The sequence below is a fragment of the Paramisgurnus dabryanus genome, chromosome 15 (genome assembly GCF_030506205.2).
Source record: "Paramisgurnus dabryanus chromosome 15, PD_genome_1.1, whole genome shotgun sequence".
NCBI classification, from domain to species: domain Eukaryota; kingdom Metazoa; phylum Chordata; class Actinopteri; order Cypriniformes; family Cobitidae; genus Paramisgurnus; species Paramisgurnus dabryanus.
Window position 1 is genome coordinate 5,695,830 of NC_133351.1, and position 18,270 is coordinate 5,714,099.

General features: G+C 38.3%; 1 protein-coding gene across 1 annotated transcript in view; it reads right to left on the reverse strand.

The window, feature by feature from the left end:
* adarb1b (adenosine deaminase RNA specific B1b) overlaps window positions 1–18,270 on the reverse strand; it is a 171,415-nt gene that overhangs the window by 7,224 nt on the left and 145,921 nt on the right. Inside the window, exons 5-9 of the mRNA XM_065252256.2 lie at window positions 15,362–16,290; window positions 8,915–9,029; window positions 7,257–7,425; window positions 4,099–4,250; window positions 2,578–2,746 (exon numbers count right to left, since the gene is read on the reverse strand). Of these exons, the coding sequence (XP_065108328.1) occupies window positions 2,578–2,746; window positions 4,099–4,250; window positions 7,257–7,425; window positions 8,915–9,029; window positions 15,362–16,290 (1,534 nt within the window). The remainder of the gene's footprint in view (window positions 1–2,577; window positions 2,747–4,098; window positions 4,251–7,256; window positions 7,426–8,914; window positions 9,030–15,361; window positions 16,291–18,270) is intronic.

An 18,270-nucleotide genomic window follows, 5' to 3' on the forward strand; every position in this document is an offset into this window, starting at 1 on the left:
GATTTAAGCAATTTTGAGCGTGGCATGGTTGTTGGTGCCAGACGGGCCGGTCTGAGTATTTCACAATCTGCTCAGTTACTGGGATTTTCATGCACAACCATTTCTAGGGTTTACAAAGAATGGTGTGAAAGGGAAAAACATCTAGTATGTGGCAGTCCTGTGGGCGAAAATGCCTTGTTGATGCTAGAGGTCAGAGGAGAATGAGCCGAAAGATTCAAGCTGATAGAAGAGCAACTTTGACTGAAATAACCACTTGTTACAACCAAGATATGCAGCAAAGCATTTGTGAAGCTACAACATGCACAACCTTGAGGAGGATGGGCTACAACAGCAGAAGACCCCACCGGGTACCACTCATCTCCACTACAAATAGGAAAAAGAGGCTACAATATGCACAAGCTCACCAAAATTGAAGACTGGAAAATATTGCCTGGACTGATGAGTCTCGATTTCTGTTGAGACATTCAGATGGTAGAGTCAGAATTTGGCGTAAACAGAATGAGAACATGGATCCATCATGCCTTGTTACCAAATTGCATCAGGCCGGTGGTGTAATGGTGTGAGGGATGTTTTCTTTGCACACTTTAGGCCCCTTAGTGCCAATTGGGCATCATTTAAATGCCACGGCCTACCTGAGCATTGTTTCTGATCATGTCCATCCCTTTATGACCACCATGTACCCATCCTCTGATGGCTACTTCCAGCAGGAAAATGCACCATGTCACAAAGCTCGAATCATTTCAAATTGGTTTCTTGAACATGACAATGAGTTCACTGTACTAAAATGGCCCCCACAGTCACCAGATCTCAATCCAATAGAGCATCTTTGGGATGTGGTGGAACGGGAGCTTCATGCCCTGGATGTGCATCCCACAAATCTCTATCAATTGCAAGATGCTCTCCTATCAATATGTGCCTACATTTCTAAATAATGCTTTCAGCACCTTGTTGAATCAATGCCATATAGAATTTAGGCAGTTCGGAAGGCTGAAGGGGATCAAACACAGTATTAGTATTGAGTTCCTAATAATCCTTTAGGTGAGTGTATATATCATAATTAAGTTTATCTGTGCAAAGACACTAGAGACAAAATTGTACACCTCCACAAGGCTGGAAAGGGCTACGGGGAAATTGCCAAGCAGCTTGGTGAAAAAAGGTGCACTGTTGGAGCAATCATTAGAAAATGGAAGAAGCTAAACATGACTGTCAATCTCCCTCGGACTGGGGCTCCATGCAAGATCTCACCTCGTGGGGTCTCAATGATCCTAAGAAAGGTGAGAAATCAGCCCAGAACTACACGGGAGCAGCTGGTCAATGACCTAAAAAGAGCTGGGACCACCAGTTCCAAGGTTACTGTTGGTAATACACTAAATCGTCATGGTTTGAAATAATGCATGGCACGGAAGGTTCCCCTGCTTAAACAAGCACATGTCCAGGCCCGTCTTAAGTTTGTCAATGACCATTTGGATGATCCAGAGGAGCCATTGGCGAAAGTCATGTTGTCAGATGAGACCAAAATAGATCTTTTTGGTCATAATTCCACTAAACGAGTTTGGAGGAAGAAGAATGATGGGTACCATCCCAAGAACACCATCCGCTACTGTGAAGCATGGGGTGGTAGCATCATGCTTTGGGGGTGTTTTTCTGCACATGGGACAGGGCAACTGCGCTGTATTAAGGAGAGGATGACCGAGGCCATGTTTTGCAAGATTTTGGGGAACAACCTCCTTCCCTCAGTTAGAGCATTGAAGATGGGTCGAGGCTGGGTCTTCCAACATGACAATTACCCGAAGCATACAGCCAGGATAACCGAGGAGTGGCTCGGTAAGAAGCATATCAAGGTTCTGCCGTGGCCTAGCCAGTCTCCAGACCTAAACCCAATAGATAATCTTTGGAGGGAGCTCAAACTCCCTGTTTCTCAGCGACAGGCCAGAAACTTGACTGATCTCGAGAAGATCTGTGTGGAGGAGTGGGCCAAAATCCCTCCTGCAGTGTGCGCAAACCCCCTGAAAAACTACAGGAAACGTTTGACCTCTGTAATTGCAAAAACAAAGGCTACTGTACCAAATATTAACATTGACTTTCTCAGGTGTTCAAATACTTATTTTCATCACTGTATATGCGTGTGTGTGTGTGTGTGTGTGTGTGTGTGGTTGTGTGAAGGTGCACACAGTGTCTTCATTCCCAGTAAGAGATACAGGACCTGTCTCTCTGCTCACAGCTGACACCTCCTTATCTCTGCGCTCACACCTGATGGGTGTCAGAGACAGACAGCACCGCCGTATTGACCCCACAGCATAAATGAAGGCTACCTCCTTTACCGCTAATATGACTTTCTTTTTAACTCGAATAAAAAACAAGCTTTTTAAACCTATGCACCAGCCTACCAATTATGATGTCTGATAAAAGCGATGGCTAATTAAATTCATAAAGCTCTTGTTCTATAAGAAGTTAAATGGCAGTGATGGATTGAATGTTTACCTACTGCTGTAAAATTAACCAGAAAGACAAATTGGTTCACCCAACTGTCCACTAGTCTAATAAAGAGGTCTGTTGTGTACACATGCATCCAATTACCTTGCAATTTTGTCGCTGCATGACATCGTAAGGAGTCGCTCCCCTTGAAGAACCCCATCCCATGTTTGTATGGTGTTACTGGATCGCACCGGTATGGTCCCTTCTCCAGACTCGATCTTGGTCCTCAGTTGGCCTCTCGCCTTTCGGTTTGGGTGTCTGTCTCCCTGGTCTGTGAACAGAAAAGCCATATGCAGGTCAAGTCCTGTTATGAGCCATTCCAGCGTTATGAGTGTGACATTTGCAGTCCAAACTTAAAATATAAATTCTAAGAGAATGCATTTATTACCAATATACAGAACCATCTGTTTATATTTTCCATAGATACATCAGTAAAATATCAGTCTATTTACACGTTTTATATTTAACTCTTTCACCGCCATTGACGAGATATTTCGTCAATTAAGAGAAAACGCTTCCCCGCCAATGACGAGATTTTCTGTTTTTCCGCAATACCGCTATTATCCACCAGGTTCCGCAACTTATACAACCTGGAAGTAGCGCCTCACGTGAAAAAGAAAGAACTCCGTGTATGTTTTAAAGATCGCTCTGCATTTGATCTCTATCAAAAGTCCTTCGCAAAAATTGAATTATCTCAGCTTTTTGCTCAAAATTGGGTGTTTTTAAAGAAACCTACCCATGTTTGAGAGGTGATTATAAGATAACTAATGAAGGTAGGATGAAACGTTTTTTTTTTTTTTGTTTGAAAGCAGAGGGTCTGTTCATTCATCTGATATATTGTTTGTTTATATTTTTAAAGAAGAACATTTTCTGGAAGGCATTAAACTTTTGTGAAAATCATGAAAAATGCTGGTGCAGGCTGGCAACTTTAAAAAAAAAATGCTGGCGGGGAAAGAGTTAAGATGAGAGAAACATGCATGCTTTATGGATGTGACAATAAAAGGAAAATGTGCACTTACTTAACAATGGAAATAAAAAAAATGCTTTTAAAACTACACATGGGTATTTAAACCACCAAATATTCACGTTTGAGGTATTATTATTGTTAAAATCTTTTCTTTTCATAATAAGGTTGACAATTGCCCACATGCATTTGCATGCATCACTGCCATTATAAAAAATGAGATGTAAATAAATATTCCTATAAAAAGTCCTTATGGGCGATATTTAAAGAAGCATTCATCTACCTCACTAACCAGCAGATTTAATCAACTAATAACACTAACATACAGAAGAGTAATTGTGTTCTGTCATCGCAGTTATGATTCAGCGGCTAAATAATTGTACAGAACGATTTAAATGCAACACTTGAGAGCAAAATTAATCAAGCCACGAGAAGAAACAACAAAGTCTGCTAATTAAAAACGCTGAAGAAATTTGTTTTTGAAATGCAGTCATATAGTCGAATAAAATTATAATGAAATGAGAACTGATCATAAGAGCGCCTCTGATCTTAATAGAATTCAACTATTAGGTTTTGATCATTCATTTCCAACAAGGGTTTAAATAAAATGAAATATCATGTTCAAAGAGACTGAATAGATGGGGTTAACTCGTGCTCACCCTCGACGCCTGCCTCGTGAGGCGAGAAGATCCGAGCATCTCCACAGGGTGAGGTACTGATGTAGAGATGAAACTGGACGTTGTCTTTCAGTCGGTAGCCACGTTTCTCACACTGTGTAAATATAGACTTCTGGTGCTCCTCTTTATTGTTGCTAAATTGAAATTGTAGACACAATTGAAATTTCATACATTAAGTGTTTCCCAATAGAGTATTAGAAGCACATTCAATTTCATGGTCTATTCACATTGTGAATGTTTTTCACAATCTTGCATTAAACAAGTGTTTAAAATATGGACCTTTATTAGGTACAAACATGTATACATTTCGAAACAATATGTACCTTTGAGGTATCAAGATGTACTTTTTAGGTGCATAGCTGTACAGTATAGCTTTACAGAAAATGCACTGCAGAGCAAACAGTAGACATAGAAACATAACAGAAATAAGGAATAAATGGAAAATTTTGATTTTGACAAATATTAGGGCTGCACAATTTCCGGTGAAACAATTATATAATTGCCAAAAGCGTCAATTACAGTTGTCCATTTGTACTCGTATCTGTGTATTTTCTCAGTATGTTTGGGCACCAAATACAGTGGTAAATCAGAGGTTTTAAAATGGATAAGTTGACGTGTCCTTAAGGCCATTCATTTAAATTTCAGGGTTCCCACACCTTAGTTAACTTCAAATTCAAGGACCTTTCAAGGACTTTCCAGGTCCAAGACCTTCAAATTCACGGACTAAATGTGGGGACACATTTCAAGTTACATTGTGTTACCTTTAAAGATACATTGTTACAGTTCCCTTTCGAGGGAACTTGCGCTGCATTACTGCGGTGACACTGCGGTAACTTACTCCAAGGATAAGTGCGTCTGAATGTTTATATCAAATTCAACCAATGGTGTAGTGGTGTGGTGTAGGTCTTATATAACTTTTAATAGAACTTTGAAACGGAAAATGCTTTCCATCGCAAAAATGATAATAAACATTTGTATAAACCTTTTGCGAGTAGGCGTCACAGTTACGTCACTGCAAGCTGCGTGCCCAATGTGGTAGCAGAAAAACATTGGAAATGAATTAGACACGAGTAAAACGAACATTATAAAACGGGCAGTTCTGGTTCTTCATTCTGATTGGTTGAAACGCGTTCTAAGCCGTGATAAAATACACCGGTAACCTCACGGTTCAGACCACATTACATAAGTATCACTGCGCCACTGTTGCTGCGTACTGATTTATGAAAATAAACACCAGTGTCTTTAATCATATTTTTAATTTGTTTACAATTGCACAATTAATGGCGATATCCAGATAACTGTCAATAAATATTGTTGAGTCATCTCGTCGATAAAGAGAAAACGTTGTCTGAGGAGTTTCTAACTCAAGTTCATACGTCCGCTATTATCCACTGGGTGGCGATCTTACCCAACTAAAACACGGACGCTTTCACTCAACACTGAAAACACAGCGTGTAAGTTTTGATGGCTTTGAATCTGATCTCTTACATAAATTCTTCACAAAAAAGGAATTATCTCCGCTTTTAGCTAAAAAATTTGAGAGGTGATAAGAGAACAAATGAAGGTAGGATAAAACGTTTTTTGTTTGTTATTGTTTGAAAGCGGATGGTCTGTTCTTTCATTTAATATTTTATGTTTATTTAAAGAAGATAATTTTTCTGGAAGGCATTAAACTAAAACTGGGTGGCAACTTAAAAAAAAAAAACGCTGACAGGGAAAGAGTTCAGCATGCTTCCAAGCATATTTGATCATCACTTCAACAGTTGCACAATATAAATATTAATGTATAAATTAGATGAATGGTGAATTATAAAATAAACACCAGTCTTAAATCATATTTTCATTGTGTCTTTACTGCGTCTGTGTTGGTTGGGAACTGCGCTCTGTTTCAGTCACACTTGATTCTGAGGAACTAAAAAAATTACAACTTAGTTGTGTTTTATTTTATAAAATCCCGCTAACGTTATGCATATGAAGTAACCGTTTTATAAACGCAATAAACCCCTCGAAGCAGTGGGGATACAGTGCATTTTATAACATTTTAAACGCCCCTTAGCTGTTATAAAATGCACTGGTAACCCACTGCTTCTTGGGGTTTATTGCTTTAATTTAACTCACTAGAAAATGTCTTGTTGTGCTGTTGAGTGTCAGAATAGGAATGCTAAAAAAAGATGACCTTCACTTTTATAGTATACCGTCGTCGAAGACACCATTTGAAAATAAACGTAGTTGTTTATGGTTGCAAGCCCTTAAAATGGACAGACTGGAGCGATGAAATCATTTGGAAATCTATTAATAATTAGAATAGAAAATAATTAGAGAAGATGTCTGATGTGCTGTTGAAGTCTGTTCCCTCTATGTGTTTTTTATAGCGTTTTCATCACGTTACAGTTATAATTTATTTAGAAGGATTAAAGATTTGAATGAGTTCATAATATCAATAATTTCACCATTTATTAAATATTTTTTCAGTTTTCTATTACTTCTTTTTGCCTTTTAGCTTAGCCTATATCTACTTTCTGTTTGTTCTAAAATTATGATGTTTACATACTTAATAAATATATAAATATAGCACATGATGTAAAGTGTTATTAATATTTAAACAGGCCTATACAAATGAATGTGTATGCAAACACAATAGTTTCAGAGCAAACACGTAGGAAGAAATAATAGAAAAAAGGAAAATGAAATATTTAATAAATGATATTATAAAGAATATATGATCTTATATGTACTTTAGCAATTCATACTGTAAAAATAATTGATTTACCAATAAAGAACAATACAAATACATTACATAGTTCCACACATATCAGTAGCCAAGCCATTTAAACTTTTAATTTATTTAAAAAATAAATGTAACACGGTGAAAACGCTATAAGAAACATTACACTAAAGAGAAACATAGGGGAAACAGACCTCGAGAGAACACCAGATTCGTAACAATTTACACTTAAACACTTCACACCGCTATTGCAGAGCTGTCACTTTCTGCCACCAGTTGGGCTACGCCCACAAAAACATCATTTCTGTTTGCAAACACGCAAAAGGTCTATATGTTACAAGTAATTTTAAATAATGTCATCATGTTACAGTAACACTGACAGGTGAACTGTAGCATACAAACAGCGATGTCTCACCTCAGAAAGTGTTCCAGCTGCATGTACAGATACCTGATGAGGGAACGTCGGGCAATGATTTCAGCGTGACAGTCGTTCAGCGCCAGGCCGCGGTCACTCATGTATTCACCATTTATACACTTGGTTCCCGTTGAGACACAGATAACCTGAGCGTCTTTGACGTCAGTACCTGAATTAGAGAAAAAGGCATCAAAACAGGAATGACCACAAAATAAACTTGATATAATAGAAGTCTGTGGCTGTGTCTGAAACAGTCTCTTATTTACTATTCCTTACTAATATTGTTCACACAAATTAGTGAATAAAAATGAGTAAATTCGGATACTCGGGCGTATCATTTAAACGAGAATTCATTCGGCACGACTTTCACATGATGAGTAAAGGCAAATGTTTAATTTAAGATTTATAAAAAAAAGCTGAATAAATAAGCTTTTTATTTATGTATGGTTTTGTTTTATATAGGAAAATAAGATAATTTTTTTTGGCCGATATACATCTATTTGAAAATCTGGAACCTGAGGATGTAAAAAATCTAAATACTGAAAAAAAGTTGTCCTTAGCAACACATGATAAATACATTTTTATATATTTACGGCATGGAATTTACAAAATGTCTTTAATTAATATCGTAAAATAAAATAAATAATGTAATTTCTACAAATTTTCTTGTGCTACTTATGACTGGTTTTGTGGTCCAGGGTCACAAATGATTTAATTTAGAGACTTGGGGCATACATACATTTCATCAATATGTGTGATTCGTGGTTATTAAAGCTATATCTTAAGTAAGGGATAATGTAGAGGCAGCCGGTAGTTATCGGGAAATAAGCCCCGACAGTGTGATCAGGACCCGACGCGAAGCGGAGGGTCTTGTATCACACTGAAGGGGCTTATTTCCCGATAACTACCGGCTGCCTCTACATTATCCCGCTTATTACACGGCTACTTGTCACATAAGAAAAAAAAACTGGACATGAATATGAATTTGAAACATTTTATTGGCATATTTGTTTTAAATTAACATTTTTATCCTTCCGCGAAACTTTGCACAGATGCATAAAATGATCGTAATACCTTATTAAGATCCTCTGCTTCATACTTGTCTGTCTCCATTTTTTTCTCTTTTAGCCAGTCTTTGAGAAGTTTTAATGCCCATTCTGTATTTTTTTGTGTGTTGGCTTCGTAGCTGTCATGCTCTATTTTGTCAAGTTCAGTCTCAGTAAGCTGTCTGTGTCTTGTCGTGGTTGTCCAGTGTTTGTCACAACATGGCGCCAAACAAACAGTAATCTTTATTGGCGCGGAGCGATCTTACTTGTAAAAGTAGTACCGGCTATGCGTTATTATTTTGGAGCGGTTATTATTCGAAAAGAACGAACCTGCAAATGTCTCAACTGACCAATCAGAATCAAGCATTCCAGAGAGCCGTGTAATAACGACTCTTGTCTTACTTTTCCTACTATATAGTCTTGGTTCAGACTGTAAATTCATAACATTTTTATTTGCTGTGTTGTTGTATATTCATCAGTATCAGCATAGCCCAATCTCTGAATAGCGGTTAAAGGAAACATTGACCAGACAAATAAAGACTCAGAAATTTTTTTAAATTATATCAAAGAATTTAAATTATTTTTCCGATCCAGTCCTACATGGTTTTCTACCTGTTGTCATGACAACTCCGGCCAGAACTTTCCGGCGTGCATGTGGAGAGGTGAAGTTGTCAGTCAGCTCACTGAATTTGTCCACAACCAGACGGGAAACGGCATCTGCAAGAACCTGGGAAAGATCATAGAGTTGTCAGATATCATACAAAACAGAAACAACATAAATAATACAACTGTTCATCTCTGATAACTCAACATAGAATCAGAATGTACAGAATAAACAACTACATTCGATCAATAAAAGAAAACATGAAACATAAGAGAAAAAATGTACTGACTGCGTTTCAATACTACATCTCTGGTCTTACTGTTCATGATTCTTCTGTGCATTTTATAAAGTAAACACTTTAGTTTAAAAGATTAGGGTCACTTTCTTAATTTGTATATATGTTTTCATATTTCAGAATAGTAAGCTTATCCAAACCACCATGCTTACCATAAATTAGGGTTGTGCCGATAGACGATAGTATCGACGATCGTCAAACATATCGCCAATAGCAGGCTTTCATGACGATAGTTGGCGATGGATATTATTAATATCATCATAGATTCACATTAATATGCACACTGCATGCTTTTTCTTCCATGAAGGGGTTTCACTTTGCACGAGAGAGCAAGTAACGCTCGAATTACTTAATGCGGACGTCTTGAACTCTTGCTCAGACCTGAATGCGTGCGGCATGGACTCCTTCTGTAATGCACATGATTCGGACTCTTCCTCGCACATGAGCTTATATTACGTGCGACTCTGACATTTCCTTGCACTAGAGAGGTTGTTGGCACGCAAAGGGTTAAAATCAGCAAGTGTTTTGTTCCCGCTCCCTGGTACGCAGGAAATTTTTGAGCGAAAAGCCTGGGCTTTTCCGCACTCGGATTAATGGCATCATGACGGTTGCGGTCATAACAGTGTTGTCCTTGCTTCTTTTTGTCCATCAATCAAGTAACTTATAAATGAGTAAAAATGAACAAATAAATAAATGAGTAATCTACTGTCCTGCCCCCCGATACTATCGTGTATCGGCGATCTCACATGCTGACGATAGGACGATCTCAAAATGGGGCATATCGACCCACACTATCACAAATGTAACTGGAAATTCTTAGTGGCGTGATCATACTTGACATGTTTGATTCAATAAAAACGAACTCTGGCGTGATTGCTCGGTTGTTGCGGTTCATTTGAGCAAATGTAAATGTTGCCACTCAAACTACGGTGCACACCAAACAAGCAAACCGAGACCGATCAAGATGTGATATCACAAGACGTGATCATGATAATACAGCGAGATGAGCGTTGTATGCCAAAACTAAATGAAAAGAGGCAAACGTGGAGCAACGGAGAGGTAAAGAGCCTTATTAACTCTTTCCTGCCATTGACGAGTTATCTCGTCAACTAAGAGAAAACATTTGCATAAAAAACGTGTTCCTGATGAATTTTTATGTTAATCTGCAATACCGCGCACTTACCCAATAAAAAAAAATGACTGAAGCCAAAACGTGCACTTTTAGATTTAAACATTATATAGAAACTAAAAAACTTTTGACTGTGTGCGTGTACATATTTATAAACATACCTACATGCATACATACAGTCACACTCATAAGGTATAGTACTGTATACAGACAACGCTAAATTAAAGCTCAATTTGATGTCACAAAGAGAGCATGACTTTCTCTTCAGGCACCTGTAAAGCCAAATTTACTGTAGACCTCCTCTTCACCTTCCACGGCTCCAGTATAATATCAATATTTCATTAAAACTCTCCAAGCACCTCAGACGTTTTCAACACTGCCCTCCACATTTCTTAAGCTCCCTGTTAATATGCTGGAAAATGATTATGCCCGATGGAAACCGATGGCCCAGTGAGCATGAATTAGACCCATTAGTCTGACATTACTTCCCAAATACTTCAGAGTCACCCGGTCACGGACGGCTAATGGGAGTTTAAAACGGAGAGCATACTTTTGACGTTTTATGAAATTTAACACTGCGTGAAAAGCAATGCAATTTAATTTCTGCCATTGTCTTCATTTGTTTTCATTTGCCATAAGTGCCTGAGGACACCTGACGGCATACACTGGAAACTAGACATTGCTAAATCTGCATACTACATCCCTATTCACCTACTTGTATTATGCACTTAAAGTATGTACTTTCTGATAAGAAAGAATATGAACATATACACAGGGTTCCGACACTTTAGTTAACTTCAAATTCAAGGACCTTTCAAGGACTTTCCAGGTTTAATACCCTCAAATTCAAGGACTAAATGTGGGGACACATTTCAAGTGAGAGCAAGGTTACATCGTGTTACCTTTTAAGATACATTGTTACAGTTCCCTTTTGAGGGAACTCATGCTGCGTCACTGCTGTGACACTTTGGGGACGCCTCCAGGGGTAAGTGCGTCTGAATGTGTAAATCAAACTCAACCAATGGTGAGGCTTAACGACAAAGACAGGGTGACGCGAAAGCCAGGAAGTATATCACTATCTGAAATCTTGCCAAAGACTGCGTTACAGGGGCGCAGGAAGTATGGCAAGGGAGACACAGCGTCTCGTTCCCTTCTCAGGGAACAACAGTTACATACGTAATCCGAGATGTTTTCATGTGTCAAACACAACTATGCAAAAAAAGCATTTTGGTATGAATCAACATTCGCATACAGAAGATATAAGCATTTAAAGCGAACAGTTTAGCACGTGTGATTAAAAAGTCTAGAATTTTTACGATATTATCCGACACTACACAGGGAATAATATGGATTTTTTTCCAAAAAAACTTCTTGCATACAATAGATTCAAGCACTTTCAATGACCTGTATCTACATATGTATATTTTCAAAAACTTCCCAGAGCCTTGAACCCCCCTCAGATTCACAAACTTTCAAGGATTTCAAGGACCCGTGGGAACCCTGTATACAATATCATGTTATATACACACAGTTACTGTTATATAAAATTACTCATACCACCCATCCTGACTGCTGTATCACTCATCCACTCTGCATTGCTACAAGCTGAAATAACATGACCGAAACGATCAGTCGACCAGAGACGAGTCTATTTATCTTGTCACCATCTGTTTAAAACAAACACACCTCCCGCACAAGCCGTATTGACATTAAATATGTGGATATCAGATTAGGCATGGATAATGGGGTTCTGCATTCAAAGCGCTGTATCTGTCACACAGACATACAGGCAGAGAGCTATCAGCAGCGGTCACAAAACATGCCGATGACAGACCTGCTTTTAGTGGACAGGTAGTGGGCAGACTGAAACAAAATGCTCTCGTGTTTTGACACGGTTCAAAGGAAGATGTTAATTAAGATTGGACAGCTTTCAGCACCGGCCTTATCTCAAACGCTGGATTAAGAGGATTTTGGAAATGTGTAAATAGACGTCTTTTCAAACGAATGCCAGACCTCTTGTCATTTGGGCTCTCTGTTACGGATGGGAAATACTGAACATTAACAGTATATATACAATGACTTTCAAGGTGAGATTGAAATATTGGAAGCACTTTTAATTTGGTCATTAAAATTAGTTCTTGTATACGAGTGTTAAAGGGACCCTCCACTTTTTGAAAATATGCTCATTTTCTAGCTGCCTAAGAGTTAAACTTTGATTTTTACAGTTTTGGAATCCATTCAGCCGATCTCCAGGTCTGGCGCTAGCACTTTTAGCATAGCTAAACACAATTCATTGAATCTGATTAGACCATTAGCATTGCCCTCAAAAATGACCAAAGAGTTTCAATATTTTTCCTATTTAAATCTTGACTCTTCTGTAGTTACATTGTGTACTAAGACCGACGTAAAATTAAAAGTTGCGATTTTCTAGGCCGATATGGCTAGGAACTATACTCTCATTCTGGCGTAATAATCAAGGACTCTGCTGCCGTAACATCGCTGCAGCAGGCGCAATGATATTACGCAGCGCCCGAAAAAAGTCCCCTTGGTAACTTTTAATAGCTGGGGACTATTTTCAGACGCTGCGTCATATCATTGCATTGCATCATATCAGTCCAGTTTTAAATATGAAAAATATCGAAACTCTTATTTTTGACCGTGATGCTAATGGTCTAATCAGATTTAATGAATTATGCTAAGCTATGCTAAAAGTGCTAGCGCCAGACCCAGAGATCAGCTGAATGGATTTCAAAACGGTAAAAATCAAATGTTCAACTCAAGGGGAGCTGGGAAATTAGCATATTTTCAAAAAAAGTAGAGTGTCCCTTTAAGACTGATGTTTTTGTAACATTTTGTTACAAAAATGTTGTATTTGTTAACATCAGTAAATGCATTAGCTAACATGAACTAACAATGAGCTTATAGTTTTTTTTTAACATTTATTAATATCTGTTAAGTGTTAGTTAGTTAGTTTATTGTGCATTAACTAATGTTGCAACTTTTGATTTTAAAAATGTATTAGTAAGAGCTGTATTTGTTCATTCATGTTAGCTAATGAATGAAAACCTTATTGTAAAGTGTCACCAATGTTTAAAAGCTTAAGATCTTTGAAATAAAAAATGTAAAAGTGCTTGGTAGTAATGGTTCCTATAAAACACCATTTAAAGCCATTTCACAGCAAATGCATAAGAGACCAATTTGTCTATATGAAATAAAAATATTTTTTGTGCTTTAGGTAGCGTGCACTCCAATGCGTTTACAAATGTTTTTAATGGAAGCGTCTTGCGGGTTTTGTCCGCGCTGAACGCCGGCACCCTGTGTTTTTCCGCGCTCAGCGCTGACAGTTGAAATATTTTCAACTTTGGGGGAAACGATCAGCTTGTCAATGTCAATTTATAATCAGCCATCCAATCACAGTGGAGAAGGGGCGGGACAAATATACAACAAACAAACGGTGCATTGTTTAACAAGTGAGCACAAGTATCATAGCTAACAAAGCGCTCAGCTGAAAAAAGCTGGCAAGCGCCTACAGTTGGCATCCGCTGCCGTTTTTAGCAGCGTTTAAATGAGGGGTCTCCAACCTTTTTGTGAGCAAGGGCTACAACAATGGATACAACAATCTGGAGGGCTTTAGGGACTCAAAACTTTTTTGTTTTACTTTTCATTTTATATTACTTGTTGATATGTTTTATCTTTGTTTAAAATTTTAGCATACATAAAAGAAGCCAAGCTAATATAAAAGATATGTTACAAATAAATATTACAAATGATACTTTGGCAGGCACCTCACAGACTGCGGTCAAATTGGTACCCGTGGGCACCATGTTGGAGACCACTGGTTTAAATGCTTTGGTGTACATGACCCCTTACTGTTTTCTACAAAAAATCCTTCTACATAAATGTAAAGAAAATATAACATTGATATCTTTAATATTGACTGATATTGACTTAAACTCCAGACCTGAATTTCACAGATATACACACACATACACGCATTTCCATCACTTAGTCCTTCTCACTGATCATATAAACCTAAACTTTATTCAGTGAATCTTGATTTATTTCAATGATATGCTGGCTTTGAATATCGCAATATAAAAACGTAAAGAGCTTAGACACATCAATCAAACTCAATGAGATGTAAGCGGTGGATTTCGTTTGAAATTGATAAGATAACTTTTAGACAGATAAAATCAGATGTACAAAATGGTCTTACTTATAGGTAGATCAAAGCTGGGTTTAAAAAGTTTCAATTATTTTAACCAAAAAGCAGCATTTTTGGAGACTTCTTAACTTTTCACTATTTATAGCTGTGTTGTGGGACAATCTACATGTTTGCAACTCTTCCTCTGTGACTTCAAATTTACTGATACACATGTGTGGATAATCTCTACAAATACAAATTCCACTGTCACAGGTGTGCAGTTGTTTTGCACCAAATATACCTTCATAGACCTGCTTGTATCAGATTTATCATTATGAGGCCTGCAGTTCCTCAGGCAATGAAAAAACTTTCCTGACCATTACTTTACTGCTGCGTAGACATTATTTATTCATGTATTTTTCAAAGTCTGTGTATATACAACAGTCTTGGGTATATAATTCACACAGCAGGACATGGTCTATTGTTTTAATTTTCTGGTCAATGTACACATGTGCATGAGGAAGCCATCTTTGTTTGCACGTCTATCACTTCATTTAACCTCATGTTGGTCCAAAACTGTAAAACTAACTTTTTTTGGCAGACTTTTGATGACCGACAGCTTCATTCACCAATTGTGACCCAGTGTGTAGGAAGCCCAGCTAATATTTAAGCTGCGGTTTACGGTTTTCTAAATAAAATCTTCCTACTGAAATAAATGTGACATCAAACTTTGATGAACCTAATGTAATAAAAAGATTATAAGGATTTAGCCTGGACTTCACAGACAGGGTCACATTTGTTTTTTAATGTATGGAAAAATGATCTTATTCCTTGTGTTGAAGTTGAGAAACAGCACACAATGACAAAACTCAATGTGGATCTCTTACCTGGGGCAGGTGAAGTTGTAAGCCCTCTCTAGGAATGGGTTGGCGGGACGGCGTCTGGTCCAGCTGCATGTTGAAGAGAGCAGACAGAGCTGCCTGGGCAGCCCGAGCTTTTGCCAGTTTCTTATTCCGGCCTGAGCCCTCAAACGTCTGCGAGTCCACGGTCACCGACATCACAAAGTTCTTAGCGTGGCTTTCTCCGCTTTCTGATACAAACTCATACTTGAGACCCGGCCGAAGCTCGTTGAGGATCATGACCGGGTTCTTTCCGCTGTTCGAGGAGCTGAAGGAGGAGGGGGTTGGCAGGGGTGCTTGCACGAGACTGTTAGTACCCGGTGCCTGGGGCACAGGATACTCTCCCAGCGGGTTTAAGGAGCCGTTGCCGTTGGAGCCCAGAAAAAACGTTTCCTCAAGCGGTGTCGGCGTCTCAAACCCGTTGAAGAGCATGTCGGGGAAGTCAGCCTGGTCGGAGGTGAAATCTGTGTTGACGGTCAGCGTACGGCCCATGGCCAGATGAGCCTCGGACGCGTTTGGGAACTGCACGAAAGAACGCAGTGCCTTTTCGGCAGCGTTCAGCTTGGCCTTTTTCTTCGTTGGACCTGAGCCCTCAAACAACTGGCCATTAACCTCGACGGTCATGACAAACACCGGAGCGTGGACCGGTCCCGTCTGCGAGAGCAACTTGTACTGTAAGCCCGGTTTGATCTCGTTCAGCTGCATGAGGGCATTCTTGGGCAGAACCGGCCCGGGCGTTTTTTTACGTTTCTTGGGTCGGAATTTGGAATGCGAGTGGCCATTGTTACCCTCCTCCAGGGGGCGCTTGCGACCCCCTCCTCCGCTGCCATTGGGGAGCTGTTCGACCAGGCCGACTCCATCCTTAGAAGACACGTTGTCCAGGTTGCGGTTTTCCTTTACGTCGGTGCTGCATGAACCTGCGGTGCCCAGAAAGAGTAACTTACAACGCCTTCGTTGCAGGATCTTGTAAATGTAAAATTTATAGATTCCTTTATCTTTCTTTGTAACCGAACAAGTGATGTGTGTTTCTTGTTGGTATTGATAGATTTTTTTGGCTAATCTTGTGAAACCATCATTATAACATTACTGGCTCTAAAAACAAAGCTATTACTATAATTAAGGAAAACCATTGGGGATAAAATCTAATCATAATCATCAAATTCATTTGAAGTACAGTTTGAGTGATCATTTCCCAGGCAATGGCTCGTGCAATTAACGTCTAATCAATCATTACATGGGTAAGTCAAGACAAAAAAAACGTACTGAAGGCAAAGAAAAACTATTAATCTAAATGAGGGTCTTTTGAAAAATAACAAATTCACTTAAACTTATAGAAATAATAGTGCTAAACATAGTTTTTTTTGGAACCTTTAATTTTAAGAGTATAAGGTCCCTTTATATACATCAGGGGTGGAGGGCCACTGTCCTGCAGTGTTTTACATCCAACCCTAATTAAAAACACCTGAAAATCTATTTAAGTCTTCAGGATTACTTGGAAATAAAATCATGTGTTTGATTAGAGTTGGAACTAAACTCTGCTGGACAGTGGCCCTCCAGGACCCAGGGTTCCCCACTCCTGATATACAGTAATAAATATTAATCATATGTGACCATGGACCACATTATCAGAAATAAGTCGCAACAGCCAACAATACATTGCATAGGTAAAAAAATATTTAAGGCCAAAGATCATTAAGATATTAAAGGGACACTCCACCTTTTTTGAAAATATGCTCATTTTCCAGCTCCCCTACAGTTAAACATTTGATTTTTACCTTTTTGGAATCTATTCAGCTCATCTCCAGGTCTGGCGCTACCACTTTTAGCATTGCTTAGCATAGTCCATTGAATCTGATTAGACCATTAGCATCACGCTTAACAATAACCAAAGAGTTTGGATATTTTTCCTATTTTAAGACTTGACTCTTAAATTTTCATACTTAAATTATTTAAAATGATTAAAATTAACTTTAAATAGGAGGGGAGTAATTTCGGGCAGTGTGTAATATCACTACGCCTGCTGCAGCCATGTTACGGCAGCAAAGTCCTTGATTATTACGCCAGAATGAGATTATAGTTCATAGTCATATCTGCCTTGAAAATCACAACTTTTAATTTTCTGTCGGTCTTTGTACACAATGTAACTACAGAAGAGTCAAGTTTTAAATAGGAAAAATATCCTAACTCGTTGGTTATTTATTAGAGCGATGCTAATGGTCGAATCAGATTCAATGGATTATGCTAAGCTATGCTAAAAATGGTACTGCCAGACCTAGAGATCGGCTGAATGGATTCCAAAACGGTATAAATCAAATATTTAACTCTAGGGGAGCTGGAAAATGAGTATATTTTCAAAAAAAGTGGAATGTCCCTTTAAGCCAAGATCATGGTCCATGAAGATATTATGTAAATTTCCTACCATAAATATATATTAAATATACTAATTTACACCCTCAGATTCCAGATTGTCAAATAATATCTCAAATATCTTGCAACTTTAAATATTGTCCTATCCTAAAAAACTATACTGTATATCAATGTCAAGCTTATTTACTCAACTTCAGATGATGTGTAATTATTTTTTAGTTTAAAAAAAGCAACCCCTATGACAGGTTTTGTGGTCCAGGGTCATATATAGCAATATAAATAGTTTCATAATGGGCTATTGAAGATCTAAGAAAAAAAATCATATGCTTTGGCATTGGGAAAAATGTAGTGATGCACCGATGTATCGGCCGCCGATATTTATCGGCTGATTTTTGATGAATTTGAAACCATTGGCATATTGGCAATAGCACGAGAAAGGCCGATACCGATTGTTTATTAATTAACTGCATAAAGAAATCCATTATATGTAAAAAAAAATGAGTTAATGTTGTTAATAAAATAAATGCTGA